The following is a 17,079-nucleotide window of genomic DNA, read 5'->3' on the forward strand; positions in this document are numbered from 1 at the left end:
GTTTTTAGGTGAAAAGAAGGTGTATTGGGGTTTTTTTTTTTTTTTTTTTTTTTTTTTTTTTTGCACTGTTGCTGCTGCAGTATTTTGAAGTTCGGAAAGAGGTGCCTTATAATGAATGGGCTGTTTTGTTTTGTTTTTTCCTTCTTTTTTTAAGTTTTATTTTTTACTGCTTGTCATAAGCAAGTTTCCCACTCTAGAAGCCGGAGTGTGGTCGAGCAGAAAGATGTTTTCTTGACTGGATGCAGTTTGATTCAGCTACACTGATTGACATTTAAGTGACTTTAATGCTCATCTGAGTTTTGGTCTCACATTTCCGTGTTTTAGTTTTGTAATGTAACGCCGTCAATTAAAAGCATTTTATGAAAATATTTTGTTTTCATTTCCTTTCTCTTTTCAGAAACCAGAAATTAAACGATTTAAAACAGAAAAAAGCCATAAAAGATCAAAAACAAATGGAACCCTTACTTTAGCTTCAAATGGCTGCTTTTTTCTTTAGGAAATCATTTTATGAATTTATTCTACAAGGCGTTTCTTGATGTGGAAGGGTTCGACGTGGTTTGTCGTTTTAATTCTTTTCTTACATTTGTGTGTATTTGATTTAGAAAATGCATTATAAGATTAACTACAACCAAAGTTATTTTTTTTTTTTTTTTTTTGGATTAATAGATGTTTGGACTAAAAATGTAAATTTTATTTTTCCTTTAACAAAACATTGTGTGGAACAGCAGGTCAAAAGAACAATTCAAGGTGAAGAAAATTCATGTTTTTATTTTACTTCACAGGTAATGTCAATAAGCAACTATTTTATTTTAATAAAATTTATTTTAAAATCTGCTGTTAAAAATTAATTTGTGTGATTTATTGCTTCTGGTGTTTTGTGTGTAAATGTGTTGGATCGTTTGCCTTCACACACACCTTTGACATTCCAATCTTAATGCAATGAAAAGTCGATGGAAAGTCTTTTGCACTACGAGTTTTTCAAATAGATGTATTTTGCAAAACTGCAATGGAAACACTTTTTCACATCATGAGTCACGTGAGCAACAACCAAATATTACTAGTGGCAGAAATGACAAAGAAGTGGTAGTAGGAGTGGTTTGTTTTGGGTGGTTTTTCAGACAATGTAACTGTTCACAGGTCATAAAAAGTTTTGTTATTCCAACATGTTGAATCCATAGCTTTTCTGTAAAATGGCAAGCTATAATTTCCCCCAAAATGCCGCACACGTAGCCGCTCCCAAGTATAAGGGGCTTGTTGTGCAAACGCCTGAATGAGATGCTGACGTCTCTGATAATTCAGTCTTGCTAACATCATGACTGAATTATGAATATATCTCCTGAACAAGCTTATTCACGCAGAGTTTTAATTTCACTACTTATTTAATGGAAACGCCACAATTTTAAAATTGTGTGGGGGGGTTTGATACTAGCAGAAAATGGCTTTAATTTATCCCATTTGTCTGACAGGTTAAGGTCAAAATTGTGCAAAATATTGAAATTCTTCTGCACCAAACTTTGCTTTTAACACATCAATAACTGTTTTTCTGGCAACTACCAAACCCAGACTCATTTATGGGATTGGCAGAAAAAAAAAAGTGTAGGATTTAAAACACCAGAGATGCATTTATCTATGGAGTGCGTCTATCATTTTATCCTTAGATTTATGGTTTTGATTGGGGGGATTGTGTCATGGGGCTGCACAGTGGCGCAGTTGGTAGAGCTGTTGCCGTGCAGCAAGAAGGTTCTGGGTTCGATTCCCGGTCTTTCTGCATGGAGTTTGCATGTTCTCCCTGTGCATGCGTGGGTTTTCTCCGGGTACTCCGGTTTCCTCCCACAGTCCAAAAAACATGTCTGTTAGGGTAATTGGTCTGTCTAAATTGCCCCTAGGTGTGTGTGTGTGTGTGTGCGCATGGTTGTGTGTCTGTGTTGCGCTGCAACAGACTGGCGACCTGTCCAGGGGGCCCCCGCCTCTCGCCCGGAACGTTAGCTGGAGATAGCCACCAGCACCCCTCCCGACCCCACTGAGGGACAAGGGTGTTCAGAAAATGGATGGATTGTGTCATGGTACTGACATCTGACACAAGAGGGCACAATTTCTAATTATTTGGTTTATGTTTTTCTTTGACTTTTTTCCCCTCAACATTTTTTGCATGTTTCTGAGAAGCTGTTCTGAGTCTAAATCCACAACTCCTTGAAACAATGCCAAACTCTTACTTTAGAATCTCACTGCTGCTTTATCTCTGCTATCTATCTGGACATAGATGTTCTAGTTAATGTTTATATTTTTTTATATATGCCACCACAGTCACTCTTGCAGTCATTAACAGTGTTGATTCCCTGCTGAGTTCGGGTGTAAAGTATACAATGGCTTTCTCTTCATTATTTCCTTCCTCGGTTGTCCTCAGATAAACCTTCCACCACTTTCCCTCTTTATGACCTTTTCCTTTTGTCTATTGTTTTACTTGTTGCTGCAAAGTTACTGTTTTCCAGATAATTAGGCATGTCCTTTCCTCTTCACACAGAGGTGATTCATCTCGGTATTTTCCTTTTAAAATCCTGAACAATTCTCCAGGGCCTAATAAATGCCGTCAAACCAGGAAGAGTTAAAAAAAAAAAACACAAGAGGGGAACATGATGCAGAATTTTCTGAAAGGTTTCATGAGTCATGACTCAAAAGCACAGAATGCACGCGGCTCTTTTTAAAAAGTGAAAGTTGACATCTCATGTTCTCCTCCCCTCCACAAACGGCATATTAGGGGGGGAATTTTGTAAATTTCCACCAAACAAATCTCAGAAATTTTGTAGAAATAAAGAGGAAATATTGAGTTTGAAAAGTTTAAAATTTTTAATTTTTTTTTTTTTTTTGAAAATTTCTTAGATTAATTTAAAAAATTTTGGGGTTTTTTTTGGCAGAAATTTACTCCCTTTTTTTCTCTCTACAATGGCCTTAATGCGGCGTCGTATTCCTCTGATAGCTGGTTTTAAGGTACACTCCACAACTGATAAACTAGACCTGCTGCAGACATGTTGTTATTGGCAGCGTGTGACTTTTCTCAAGCTAAATGTTTCCAGATGGGCGTTTTGAAGGGGGCACATAGATCATTCAGCCAGGGGGGAGGAGAGAGCGAGAGAGAGAGAGAAAAAAGGAGCAGAGGGGGTCTGTCGAAAGCATTGTGCTCCACTGACGAGGACGTTTCCTGTCTGGATTTGGGAGGATTAAGTATTTGTGGGGGAGTGTAAGCATGGACGGCATGTGGAAAAGAGAAGCAAAGAACAAGACATGTAGATGTTTACAACCAGGCCTGCGATGTGCATTTATGAAACGTGTGAAAGAAGTTCTTTTCAAGTTGATCTTAAAGTGAAGCACCATTTTTGACATGTGGCTGTTGTGTGGGCGAGTTTTGGGAGTCATAAAAGAAAAGCTAAAAGCAGTTTCATTGTTTTGTCCTTTTTTTTCCCTCTGAAAGTTTTTTTTTTTTTTTTTTTTTTTTTTAGCATTAGCTGGTGGTTGGATTCCTCACGGCATCAACACACTGGTGCTTTTATAGCTTGTTGTGTCTGTGAACGTAGAAAAGCACAAGGTTTTTTGTGGTTCCAACGTTTATGATGTACAGGTATATGTAATAAATTAAATGCGTATTCTGATGAGACTCGTCTCTAATTAAAAAGAACTCTTTGAAAATTAACTTTTCATATATTATGTTTTCTGTGCTAGTATCATTTTACAGCACAATAAAAGGATTTCAGTTATAAAAATGCTGTATACAACTTTGCAATTTGACGCCTGTGCTGCTTTAGGAAGCTCCGGCTCTTTAGCACGTCACTGCAACAACGCTCTTCCATTATTATTTATTTCCTTTATTAACATGCACTCCATTTTTATGCTAGTTATAAAACAAATGCAGTCAGGGTTAGCTTATTATTCAGATAGGTAGGAAGTTTTCTATCTTAGCAAAACCAACCAACAGCGTCGCTTGTCCACTTTCCCCGAATAGCAAGGAAAGAGCTGCTGTCGCCTCTTGCTGTCACTAAGCGTCCATTTGACAAATTCCTCTTAAAGAGGCCTTTTTTAGTCAAGAGAACAAACCATTGTTGCATTCACAGCAATAGTTAGTCACGCTCTGCGGCTCCAGACAACACATCATACATGTCGACCTTCCTCCAAAGATTCTCACATTAGAAAAGTCCATTTAAAAATATGTCTGTTTGGAAAAATGAGTGAAGAAGAAAAGGTTTAGTAGGACAGGTCTGAAGGATTTGTAGTTCAATAATCTGATAAACTATTGTCTTTAATACTGCATAACTGTTAGCTCTGTCTATCTTCTGTCTGGTTTAAGACATACAGTCATATAGTCACATAGAGTCACTTATTCTTCTGAAATTAGAATGTTTTCCATTTCTGGATCACTTTTAGAATATTGTCCACTGATATACAGACTATGTAAAAGTAATTAAATGCTTAGTTGAAGTTGAGTTGGTTCCTTTGTGTTTCACTCTGGTAGCAAAATAGAAACTTAACATTCACATCTTGTCTTCAGAGAAACTAAATTTAGTTTAAAACTCCCCTCCAGTTGGCAACGTCCCAAAGATGCCAGAGGCTTTAAATGAGTTTGATGATTCGTGTGACGTCCATTTAACTTGTAATTCTTTCCATCTAGCAGGAACTTCTGACTATGACTAGGAAGAAAGTCATACGACCAGATGAAATATGACGTTATCTAGTTTGACTTTTTTTTTAAAGGAGGAATACATGAAGATGAAGTGGGAGAGCATGACTCAAACATGCCAAAAGTCATCTTGTAATCAGAGTTCGGTAGAAACTAACTACAATTACTTGAGTAACGTTTTTTGGGGGGAAAATTTTACTTTTAGAAGTATTGTTGTCACACTGTACTTTTTTTTACTTTTAGTGGAGTAAAGTTATGATAAAGCATTATGACTCTCAGTTGAGTAAAATTTCTGGATCCTCTATCCACTGTGAATAACTTCACTAAACTAAAATCAAAATGTTTTAACCAAAATTCACTATACGTTTTTACTCTTATTTTAGTAATGTCTTGGATGTCTACTCTTTACTTTTACTGGAGTGAAAATATGAGCAATGCTTCTAGTACACTTTCTACTCACATCCACTTTACAGGCAAACATTTCCTAATTGTTTTCTAATAGACCAAGAATAAGAAACTCTAGGTTTCCTCTCCCTCTTAAACTCTGTTTATCTCGTTTCCTGGCTTGCACTGCTGTCTGTTGAAGACTACCAAAAAATACCAATATGTTTCAACATACTCAAGGCAAACTGCTGAGGAAAAACAAGAAAGAGGAGTTTTGCTTAATTACCCAGATTCTGAGGGCTAAAACAAAACCCCATGCTCCTCCCATGTTAAAGTATCCCTGTTGCCTCTAATCTGTGTGTGTGAATGGTCTACAATGGTCTGTGTGTGTGAATGGTTTACAATCGCCACCCAAGTGCATTATGTTGACTTTAAGAGCCCAAGTTTTAAACTGTTAACCCTCATTGTCAAACACAGCTTGTTCTTGTTAGGTTTTTGACCAAGGAACACATGGCTGCTACATATCTCTCCTCTTTTCGTGTTTTTCCACTCTGTGCTGAAAGACTGGATCTACTTATGTAATAACAGGTGGTAAGGCTACAGGTGCTTTTCCACTTCTGCTGAACATCGATGTGTAATAGGCTGTGTATAAACTGATCAAATATGAGAAAATGTATTCATACAGTCGGTGAGAATAGAATTTAAAAATTTCCTCCTCACACAAGCTCCATCATACTCCTTCCTGGAGGAGGCCATCCACTGAGAATAGGCTGCAATCAACTAATTGTTCTGCTTTTTGACTCTTCATTAACATACAACATACTCCTACATCGGTTCATCTGTTTCTTCTCAAACCCCCAGTTGCTTGTACTGTGCTATAGGTTCTGGTTCTGTTCGTTCTTCCTGTTAAAGGGGAGTTTTTCTCTTCACTGCTGCTACATGCATGCTCGGTATGAGCGATTGCTATAAAGTCAATGACACAATGCAAGCAATCGTCACTAGTCAGTGACTCTATGCAATCTACTGGGTCTCCTTGGACACAAAACTTTTTAAAGTCAATTGAAATGGGATCAGTGATGAGGTTTGTGCTTTAAATGGACAAGTATCCCTGATCAGCTTTGGTATTTACACAAACACATCTGACCTGAGCTAAAATGAACAGTGGAAAATCTACTTATGTTTACTAGCAACTCGCCTACTTTTCCTGCCATTTAGATGCTGCGTAGGAGACAGCTCCAGTCCCATAGAGTCTGTCCACTGAAAACTTTATTTCTGCTCATTGCAGAAGGGCAAATCAGGACAACTGGAGTTGTGCACATTATGAACTTTTTTTTTCATTTATTAAGTTTGAAAGCAAAAGTTTTTCTCCTGTCACAAACTTAAAAAATATGCAACACTTTGTACATGGCCCCTAGGCTGAAAATACTTTTTTTTTTGAGAAAGTACTTAAAAGCTAGAGAGAAGATTTTCAGTTCATGAATGCCTCTCCTAAAGAATTTCACATTCTTCCCTGACTGTCTCTTACAAGGTGAAACTCTTGCTTTTTGCAAATTCTCCAAGGCTAAATAATTCATCTTAATTCAGGAGAAAAAACAAAACAAAACAAAACAAAAAAACACTCCCCTGGCATAACTTTGTCCAGGGTTTTATGTTCATGCTTTTAAAAAGTACTTTTAGCTTTTATCCAAAGCTGAAACTGACAATTTTGAAACCTAAAATTATTCATTATCATTTGTGATAGAATGCACCAGAAAAAAAAGAAAATAAGAAAACCAGAATAAAATAAAAACTTGCAAATACATCAGTAACATTGCAAGAAATCTCAGTCACTAGAAAGTGAGTTTAATTTCCCTTTGGGATTAATAAAGTATTTTTGAATTTGAATGCAGGAACAATGAAGCCCCCACAGTATTTATCCTGATTGGTTTATACACTGGTGATTTTTTTTTTATTATGTCTGCCTAAAATTGTCACAGTTTTCCATGAGTTTATTAGATGGTATGAATTCTCCATTCTCTAATCTCTCACAAAGTGATAATGTTTTTCTAATCACTAATTAAAATGTCTGCCCTATCCTAAGCTAACCATCACTGACCGATGTCAAGGAAGTATTAGTCACAACAGACCGACTTAGTAACTAAACAGCATAAATAAATATCCTTATTAAGAAATTCTACGTTACTTTATTTACAATTTATCAAATAAAAAAACGATTTTACCTTCTTACTTCCGGCTCTACGGACGTCCTGCAATGGCGGTCGCTTCAGTTGACGTTTTTTTTTCCCCGTGGAAAGTTCGAGAACTCCAAGACGTGACGTGATTGGTCGATGCATGGAGTCTAGGAAACTACAGAATTTGGGAACAATATTTGTTTTTTTTAAGAGAGTATGAACATATTAAAGATGATACCCTATATCATCAGCTGCGATGAAAAGAAAGAGTCTGAAGACACAACAAAAAGTTGGGCTTCGATACAGTAAACCTGCTACATTTCTATTAATGTCTGAGACGTTTGCTTTCAAGATTGACCTTAGGAAATGCAACAATTTGTGACAAAGTGAGCGTCATATCTGCACTTTTAAAAGGAATTGGGCATTAAAATTAGTCAAGTAGCAATTCATCAGACAGTAGTTCAGTTTAGTTTTTTTTTATATATACGTTAGAATTTCAGGAAATACACTCCAATTAGATCATATTCAAAATATAGTGCACCGAAATTCAGCTCATAAAGTTTTAAGGTCAGGCAACTGCAAAACCTGAATTTCCGGTTTCTTATAATTCGTTTTAAATGCTTTAACTGCTCAAATATTTAGGCCATCATGTGAATAAAAAATATTGTTAAAACTAAAGTTGGCGCCTTTAGAAAGTTAATCTAAAAAATGTAATTTAGAAATTGTTAAACTTACATAGTGGTTCTTTACTCTTCTAGCATTGTCATTTTAATTAATTTACTTACAGTGAGATGATTCGTAAAGGAGGACATAACTTCTGAAAGTTTGACAAAGGAAAATTGAGCCATCTTCATAAAGTTCATGTATATTTCTGTAGCTTGTCAGGAACCGGTTTAAGTTCAGTCATGCAGATATTTCCTGTCAGTCAGCCTAGATTCTGTACACTCTTCCTCATAGTAATAATGTGCTTTAACAGTCAATTAGCAAAAGTTTTGACTAGCCAGCCATTTCAAAACAGGAATTTGTTGACGTAAGCCTTTTGTTTGTTTGTTTGTTTTTACCAAATTATATTTAATTGACATGAAATCCGATCAAGATCGCAGCAAATAAGGTCAACTTATGGAACTGGAGCCACCATTTAGTAAAAAAAGTATTAATGTTTTACATTTACTGTGTTACCTGAGACATAAAGGCTACATGAGATTAAGCAACTGAAATTTTTGAAGGTTGGATGTGTTGAGAAAAATAGAAGCGGCCAGCCTTTTAAATAACTTGAGGCGCTTGTGATGTTTTACAAAGTATGAACTCTGTGGTCCGGTCTGCACCACTGTAACATTTCCTCTGTTATTGATTAACAATAATCCCTCACTGGACTGACGTTCACGACATTTTGCTGACTTAAGAAGTGGGCAGATGAGGAGAACTGTGGAGAAGGTGCTAAGGTTGCAGGTATTCACATGTTTGAATTACCTAAACAAAGCCTCTTCCTCCTTTTTGTTGTTACTCTGATGAACACAGAAGGTGTCAGGTGACTTTAGCGAGCCGACGCCGCCCACCGCCTTTAACACACCCACCTGAGCAGGACCGGACAAGCTGGATCTCACCCGCTCAACCACACCCGATTAACTGTTTTCACTTTTTTATCCCAGGGCTAGAAAAATACTAGCACAATGCATATTATAAAGTTTTGTGCACATGAGTTAACCTTGATAGCTAATAATAGATTTCTGTGAGGCATGTAAGATGACTACAAACTAAGAGCAGGAAGATGTTAATTTAAAAAAAATTAATTGGGAACATTCTCATATATTGAGATAAACGGCAGACCAGAGCCAGCATGTGAAATAAGAGGTATATGTGGATGCTTTTCAGTCCATCATTGTCACATCTTTTCAACTCTGATATATAATTTTCTGCGGGACTGACTGACACCCAGGCTTTATGATTCCCACCTCAAAACAACAAATTTCTTGTAATTTATCATTTTAAAATAGTGTAACCCTCCTATTTTTAAAAATATTTAATTACATGACCCTATTGTCATTTGAGGGCAGAACCAACAATGAAATATTGAAAATGCACTACGAACAACAGAGGGAGAAAAAAGATAGATTAATTTGAAATAAAACAGACGTTGCAAGTTTTTGAAGCCTGTGCTCATCAGTTCATAATACAATTAAACTAATAAGACTGTCCGTCTGAGTGGGTTTATATTTGATGTAACTTTTATTAAAAAAAATTACATATTTGTTGAGACAGGATAGTATGAGACAGATAATGTGTGAAAAAATCTGCCTTCTCTTACTGCTAATTAGAAAGAAAAAAAAAACAATCAGAGCCAGGAGGAGGGTCTTAGCGCTGTCAATCATGCCAGTGTGTGCTACTTCGATGTTGGCAGATAAACGTTTTTTTGTAACAGTGAGCTGTTTCTCCACCATTAGTGCATTCCGCAGCGTGTTCACAAGGTTGATTGATAGCGTTAAGACCCTCCTCTTTGCTCTGATTGACTGCTTTTGGTCAGGAGCGGTGCACTTCTTCAGACTACAAAGCAGCAGGGAGAAGGTGGAGGAGCTGAATTTTATTACAGATTATCTGTCTCATATTATTTTGTCACTAGATAGTGAAAGTATTAACAAACATGTAAAAAACATGTTTTTATTTTTTAAAAAAAATAAAAGTTACATACATCAGCTTTAAATTACATTTATATGGGATGGCCTGTACACCTCTGCCCCCTCCCAACCCTTCACCCCCTTGGTGGCGCCACTGTCGGCCCCATGCAACCTTGCTCCGCCCCTGCTGTATTCCATGTACCAGCACAAGGAGTTTTATTTGAAAAGAAAATCCGAATTATGCATTTAATCTTGAAATGATTTGTATGATTTCTGTGTTTTCAACTTCGGGACTGGCCCACGCAAAAAACACCTAAAGAAGCTCCGTGGAGCTCCACCCACACCACGTCAGACCCGACCTTCCACAGGTGTCACAACCTGGTTATTTCCACTGTATCAGCTGAGGGAGAACAGGGTGATTCCCAAACGACACGCTTGTCTGAGTCAGCCTCTTGTTAGATCCAGCGTGTCGGTGGGGCCGCGGAAAGTTCCCTGAAGTTCGCCGGGAAGAGAGAGAGGGAGAGAGGCGGGGGAAGCGGAGGAGTGAGCGAGGAGGAGCTCCGGGACTTCCACCGCCGATCTGCGGGCTCCGTGCGGACTCTGTGCGGGCTCTGAGGTCTGGGATGTCGGCCGTGAAGGCTCTGCAGCAGTGGTGCCGGATCCAGTGTGAGGGCTACCGGGATGTGTCCATCACCAACATGACCACGTCCTTCAGGGACGGCTTGGCTTTCTGCGCCCTCATCCACAAACACAGACCCGACCTGATGTAAGTATAGCGGCTGTGAAAGCAGGAACCGCGACGAGGTCTGCCGTGTGAGTCCGGAGCTTTAAAACGCAAGGGAGGATCTGTTTACGCTTTGTTTTATTATATTTTTACTGCTCAGGCTCTATCAGCGGTTTTATTTTCATTCAGTTTTATGATGGATTCAATAAGAAGAGAGAACAAACCTCATTCGTGTGGGTCTGAGGAGGAGAAGTTTGGAGAAAAAGTTGAGCCGTGGACTCAGTGGAGCTCATGGTTCAACGGGACTAATCTGGTGAAAGAGCCGATTAAACTTTCACCATCAGTATAACTTTTTGAGAGTAATAGTTAGATATTACAAATGTTAAATGGTTAACAAAAATGCACATCAGTAGAATATAACTGAAAAGCTGATTTCAGTAATTCGATTCAAACACTGAAATATGCCAAACTTAAATTCTTTACAGTGATATAAGTCTATTTTTATTCATTTTGATGGTTTGGATTATTTCTGTTTGTAATTGTCAGTCAATTTGAATACGCATGAAACCAAAACTAAACCACTGATGGGTAGTTGATAAGAAGCAAAGGCCAGACTGCTGCATCTAAGCATATTATTGGAAAGTTGAGTGGAAGGAAGAAAGTATGGTGAAGTAAAACTCGGGATTCAGGGAGATCAAAATGGTGTAGACTGCAGTTGTGGCCACTACTTAAAGAGTCATTTGTTCAAAACGAGGACCAGTCAAGTATTGAGTTCATATACTGTACAGTACATAGTAATACTTTTCAGTTATTGACAAATCTGTAGTAAAATAATGTTTTTTTGTTGGTCTTCCTTGTCATGAAAACGTAGATCTTTAGATACACAAGAACTCTTGATGCTGTTCAGAATAGAAATGAAGATTTGAGGATAAACTTGGTGTTAAACTTTGTCAGCAAAATGATCAGATTATATGTTGGGTTTTTTTTAAAACCTGTGTGTAAGAATAAGTCATTTCTTCCCATTTTACTCAACTTTACAGTTCCATTGTCTGTTCTTATCAGAGCTTCATCTGTAAAAGTTGCTTTTTAGACAAAGTAAAAGCTTCTGTGAAATGTACAAGAAGGGGTTGAGAAATGCAGGATCATTTCTCAACAGCTCCAGAAAGCAGGGAGAAGATTTATTTATAAATCTGCCTTATTGGAAGCTAAATGTAACTTCTGTAGTGTCTCTCTCTCGCATTCCTTTCTCATGTTTATCTTTGGAGAAGAAGGGGAAAAAAAGTCAGCTCTTGATTCTGAAGACATTTTTCAAAACAAGCAGCTTTTATTAGGGCAGAAATATGTAAATATCGTCCTCGGTATTGCCAGAGTATCGCCAGGATACGAGTAAACTTGATATGAGCTTATTCTCGGATTAATTACTTAGCTTTTACAAACCCTTTACTTATCACATATTGAACCTTGGCCGGCTTCCACCTTTGTTTTTCCTTCCTTGACGTGCTTCTTTAACGGCAGCGTCGTATCAAACGGAGATAAAAACTGCACCCAGTGTGTCCTCCATCCCAGCCTCCACCAGCTGCCAGACCGCAGAATTGCAGCACTTTTTAATTTTAGTCGTGTTTCTGGAGCTCTAAGCGGTGGTTAAATGCGCTGCTGGAGTTGCTCAACAACGGGCCGTGTGATTTTTGTAGATTGAGCCATGTGTTGGTTTCAGTTTTGGATGCATGGGATCAGTGACAGAGCAGACATACATCTAGTCTGACTCACTCGCACTTTCATGTCATGGTGAAGAGAGGGAACTATGCATGACTAAAGAACACATGTCACTGCTCCAAAACTAATAAAGGTAGCTGGGAAAGTTTGAGCTCATGTTTCTTTCTTCTTCTCCTTTTTTTTTTTTTTTAATTTCTCTGTTGCAGCAATTTTGATTCCCTGAAGAAGGAAGATGTCTACGACAACAACAAGCTGGTAAGATGTTCTAAGGTTTTTTAGCACTGGCTAACAAGTTCGTATCATAAATATTCTGTCTTGTTTTTCATTACATTTGGGTGAGTCCCAGCAAGTGCTGTTGCAGCACAATAATGGTTTTGTTTTGGAAGTCCAAGCTGAGAACAATTGTGGGAAGAAATGATCTACTGCGTGTCATAAAGGATGGCCCAATGTTTTGTACACAAAGGGAGATAATAAAGGAAGCACTGTAGCTCTTAGACTGCTTCAACAGCTCTTATCCTGTTTGATACTTTTCCTGTCATTTCACTCACTTTGGAACCTACTTAGCAGAAAATTCCTAGAAGAATTGTTTGGGTTTATAAATAGGGAGTCTGGCTCAGCATTGGAGGATGGATGGATGTGTGGCACAGATTCTCTTGTCCAAAGATATCTTTACTCTTTGTTTTGGACCAGTAGAAAAAGTCTGTTGTTTTTTTTTTTAGTCACTTAACTTTGTGTTTTGTTGTGTACCTATTGAAACATTGTTGCCTGATTTAACTTCTCCAGTTGATTGAATTTTAGCTGACTCACTGCTAATCCTGGTGTACTGTCGCATCGCTGACAATTTTTTAAAGGGGCAGCATTACGTAAACTTGACTGTTTTGAGCTTTATGTTATCGTGATACGTTTTTCAGGCATATAGTCCAGTCCAAATCTGGATGATATCTGGACGACAAATGGATGATGAAACAAAGGTGTGTGTTTTGTTGAGTCACTCTGCCCACATTAAAATGTACAGTTTTGCCAATCTGATTCCAGCTGCATTTATTTGTTTAATTATGAATGAGGGAAAAAAACTGGATGTGAAGAATGGTATGCATTATGAGACACGTCTGCTATACTCGGAGTGAAACGGATTCATTGCAAGGTTTTTCCAGAAACTCTGTAACCAGTTTGGTGAAAGACTGACTCCACTGAGCATTTTTAGAAAGAGGCAGGGCAAGTCAACGACAAAGTGAGTTTTGAAAGGCTCTGCTAATGATCTGGTTTCTGATTAAGTCGTGTATCTGGTGGTCACTGGCAGGCCTCAGCTTGTTTCGTTTCCAATGAACTGCTGAGTGAGAGTCAACGAGTTGCCAAACTGCTCCTCGCCGCCTTTCGTTCTGCATGAGCTGTGAAAAAACAGGCTCTGAGATGTTTTCAATACCAGGCGTGCAAGAACAAATTTCTGAAGATGAGAAAGCATGATCACTTTTCTACCGATATTTAAACTTATAATATTCAATATTTTTTGCCCCACCGAGGCCTAAGAAAGCCAAAAACCCTTACACAAAGTCAGACAGCTTCCTCTTTTTTACTTTATCAGTTGTCTGGTTTTGTTTAGCTACAAAAAATGACGTCGTTTTTTATGTTTTGTTGATTAAACATTTTTTTTTTTTTTTTTTTTTCCCATTTTCAGGCCTTTAAAGTTGCAGAAGAACAACTGGGCATTCCGGCTCTGCTGGACGCGGAAGACATGGTGGCTCTCAGGGTTCCTGACCGCCTCAGTATCTTGACGTACGTCTCTCAGTACTACAACTACTTCCATGGACGCTCCCCTAGTGAGTTCTAACCCTGCTTCATTACCTCAATCTACGTTTTTGTCTGGCTTTTCTCATGTAATTCGTTTACGTCTGCGTTCAGTTGGCGGCATGGCGGGTATAAAGCGTCCGGCAGAGGGCACCAACGACGAACCTTCAGGGAAGAAGAACCAGGCGGTGACCGCCAAGGTGTTTCCAGGATCTAAACCCAGCAGGGAGAACAGTCCTCCCCGCTCTGCCAACGTTACAAAACCGTCTCCGTCGCCTAAACAGATCAGAAATTCAACGCAGGTAAAGACACTTTCAGGCTGCATTTGGAACTCGCAGGCTGGATGATTTTTTTTTTTTTTTCGCTTATTTTGAGAAGTATTCACTCACAAAATTGTAAGTGAAATCTATTGTAACAATGACATAAACGACTCCAGATGAAAGATTCTTCATGTTGTCATCAGAAGGCCTGTCACAATAACCAATTTTGACAGACGATAAATTGTCCCAGTCATTACCGCGATGAATGTTAATATTGTTGACCATTTTCATGTAATACAGAGGTAATAATGGCGTAATATCAATGCATTTTCAGAGATCAATGAACTTTACATTCTGATGAACATTTAACACTGAAACTGGAAGACATTTTGAAATATCCTAAATAAACAAAACAACAGAAACAACAACTAAAAAATAAGTTATGACGCCTCTGTAAACAAATTTGACTTTGAAGAAAATGACTAGTACCAGACTGAAGACTTTTAACATCCAGTTTTTATTAGAAAGAGAGAAATGATAAATCATACAGATGGAAATGATTGAGCTTGTTTTATCATGCAATTTATTGCGACAAGCCTAATTGTCATCTAGAACAAAAATTAATTTCCCAAAAAGTAGATGTCCTCATTGCTGTCTTAAAGAAGTTCCTCATTAACTGGTGTCTTCTTTGTCTTTCAGGAGCATCATGTTGAGAAATCTCAAGCAGGAACTTTAAGCAACAAATGTGTGTCATGTAACAAACACGTTCACCTGGTGCAGAGACACCTAGTGGAGGGAAAGCTCTATCACAGGAACTGTGCGAGGTAAGGACACTTATGGGAGAATGGATTCCTGAAATTCATTTGAATAGCAATAAATAATATGACATAATAATATAAAGCATGATGAAATGGAAGAAATAATTTGGAAGTCTGTAAATGAGGCTGAGTTGCTGTGCAATTTAAGTGTAGATTAGGAATATTCTTTAAAATAGTTAATTATCTGCAGTGCCAGATATATTTGATTGGACTCAGAAGACACATTGAAGTTGAAGTTCCTTGTTTCGGTTTGAAAACCACAGGAATTTTCTCATATTTGTTTTTAGCAAAGAACGATGCTACAAACTTATTTTAATTCAACCTTAATGTCTTCATTGAATTTAAGTTCAGTCTTTGACTAGGCCAGTTGAAAACATTCATTTGTTTCTTTTATTTTGTGCCATTCAGAGGTGGAGCTGTCTGGATCATTGTCCAGACTGCAAACCTCAAGTATGTTTGAACTATTCTCTCTTGAAATGCTGTGTTAGTTTGACTTCAGAAGTAATTGGACTTAGTGATTGGGAACATTATTATCCAGTAGTTTAAAACTTCAACAGAGTCCATGCCTGCAGGAAGTAATTGCTTCTCAGTAGCCGAAGGTCCAGGCGATCTGAACCGATCTGTATGAAGCAAAGTGTAGAGGTTTTTTTTTTTTTTTTTACCACGCTAGTTCGCATTTTTTGATGTTAAAATTTGATGCTCTGAAGCATTTATTTGTGACCACAAAAGTAAAAACAGAAGAATTCTGTACGACCAGTTCAAAAAAATATAATCTATTAAAACCACGTTTTCTTTCCTGCATTTCAGGTCCCTTTCGACGAACACGAGCTCCCCGTTTCGCGATCTTCCCACAAACGCCCACATTTCCAAATTTAGTCCCCAACCCGAACCCGTTAAACCCGCCACAGTGGCTCCAGCTAAAACACCGTCCAGACTTGGGCCGACGTGGGCAACGGAGAAGCCCAGCTCTCCTCCGAACGGCTCCAGCTCGTTTTCTGCTTCACCTGTCTCAGCTCCTGCTTCTGTTGTTAAGGAAACCCTGAAGGTACCTGTGTCCAAACCGCCTACCTTTACGACGGCTGTCAGCACCAACCCAACGGCCGAACCCCGGACCTCCGTCACCGCGGCCAAAACGTGGGAGTCAAAGATGAACTTTTTACGATCGGATGACAGCGCCAACCACGAGGAGAAAAAGACGTCAGTTTTTAGTACAACTGTGAATAAAGGCCAGACCACGAACGGCAGGGGGCAGGACGTGTTGCCGGGTCAGACTGTAACCATGGTTGTCAATGTTAAAGATGTGGATAAAGGGGGCGCAGCTAAAACAACTGCTGCGGGTAGCAAGGCGAGTAAAAATGCTAAAGTGTACGACGATAAGACGAGAGCAACAGCAGCAGCTTTCATCTCCAAGAAACTTCCCGAGGAGAACAACAACAACAACAGCAGCAAGCCATCGTGGACAAACGTAGCACTCCGAAAAGCTGACAAGTAAGCTTGATCAGAATGGAAGAATTATCCTTAATGCTACAGTATGTAACTTTGACTAAAACATGTCTTTTGCATATTTATTAAAACTAACTAAGTTTGCGTTAACAGTGAAATTGCGTAATTGAAATTAGGAAAATAAATCCACTCTATGGAATCAAGACAATTTTGAAAAAAACTCACGATTTTCAATAAAAGGTTTTTGCACTACAATGAGGTGAGTTTTCAGCCGTATTGAAAAACATTTCTCATTACAAGTAACATGATCAACAGCCAGATGTTACTACTGGTGAAAACCACAAAGAAGAAGACAGGAAGTGGAAACTGGATGATGGCTTGTATTTGCTCTCACAGCATCACACAGTTTATAAAAAGTTGTGTTTCATCCAACCTGTTGAAACCATAACTCTTCTGTAAAATGGCCGTCTACAATTTCCCAAAACTTTGCATACGTAGACACT

At 38.4% G+C, this 17,079-nt stretch overlaps 1 protein-coding gene across 1 annotated transcript in view; it reads left to right on the forward strand.

The window, feature by feature from the left end:
* Window positions 1-10,210: 10,210 nt before the first annotated feature.
* The window catches only part of micall2b (mical-like 2b), an 18,773-nt gene continuing 11,904 nt past the window's right edge, over window positions 10,211-17,079 (forward strand). The window contains exons 1-6 of the mRNA XM_015060450.1: window positions 10,211-10,599; window positions 12,477-12,525; window positions 13,946-14,087; window positions 14,170-14,357; window positions 15,015-15,139; window positions 15,941-16,621. Coding sequence (XP_014915936.1) covers window positions 10,457-10,599; window positions 12,477-12,525; window positions 13,946-14,087; window positions 14,170-14,357; window positions 15,015-15,139; window positions 15,941-16,621 — 1,328 coding nt within the window. The 5' untranslated portion in view covers window positions 10,211-10,456. The remainder of the gene's footprint in view (window positions 10,600-12,476; window positions 12,526-13,945; window positions 14,088-14,169; window positions 14,358-15,014; window positions 15,140-15,940; window positions 16,622-17,079) is intronic.

This window comes from Poecilia latipinna, unplaced genomic scaffold (assembly GCF_001443285.1).
Source record: "Poecilia latipinna isolate Pla-1442-1.1 unplaced genomic scaffold, P_latipinna-1.0 Scaffold1716, whole genome shotgun sequence".
Classification (NCBI taxonomy): domain Eukaryota; kingdom Metazoa; phylum Chordata; class Actinopteri; order Cyprinodontiformes; family Poeciliidae; genus Poecilia; species Poecilia latipinna.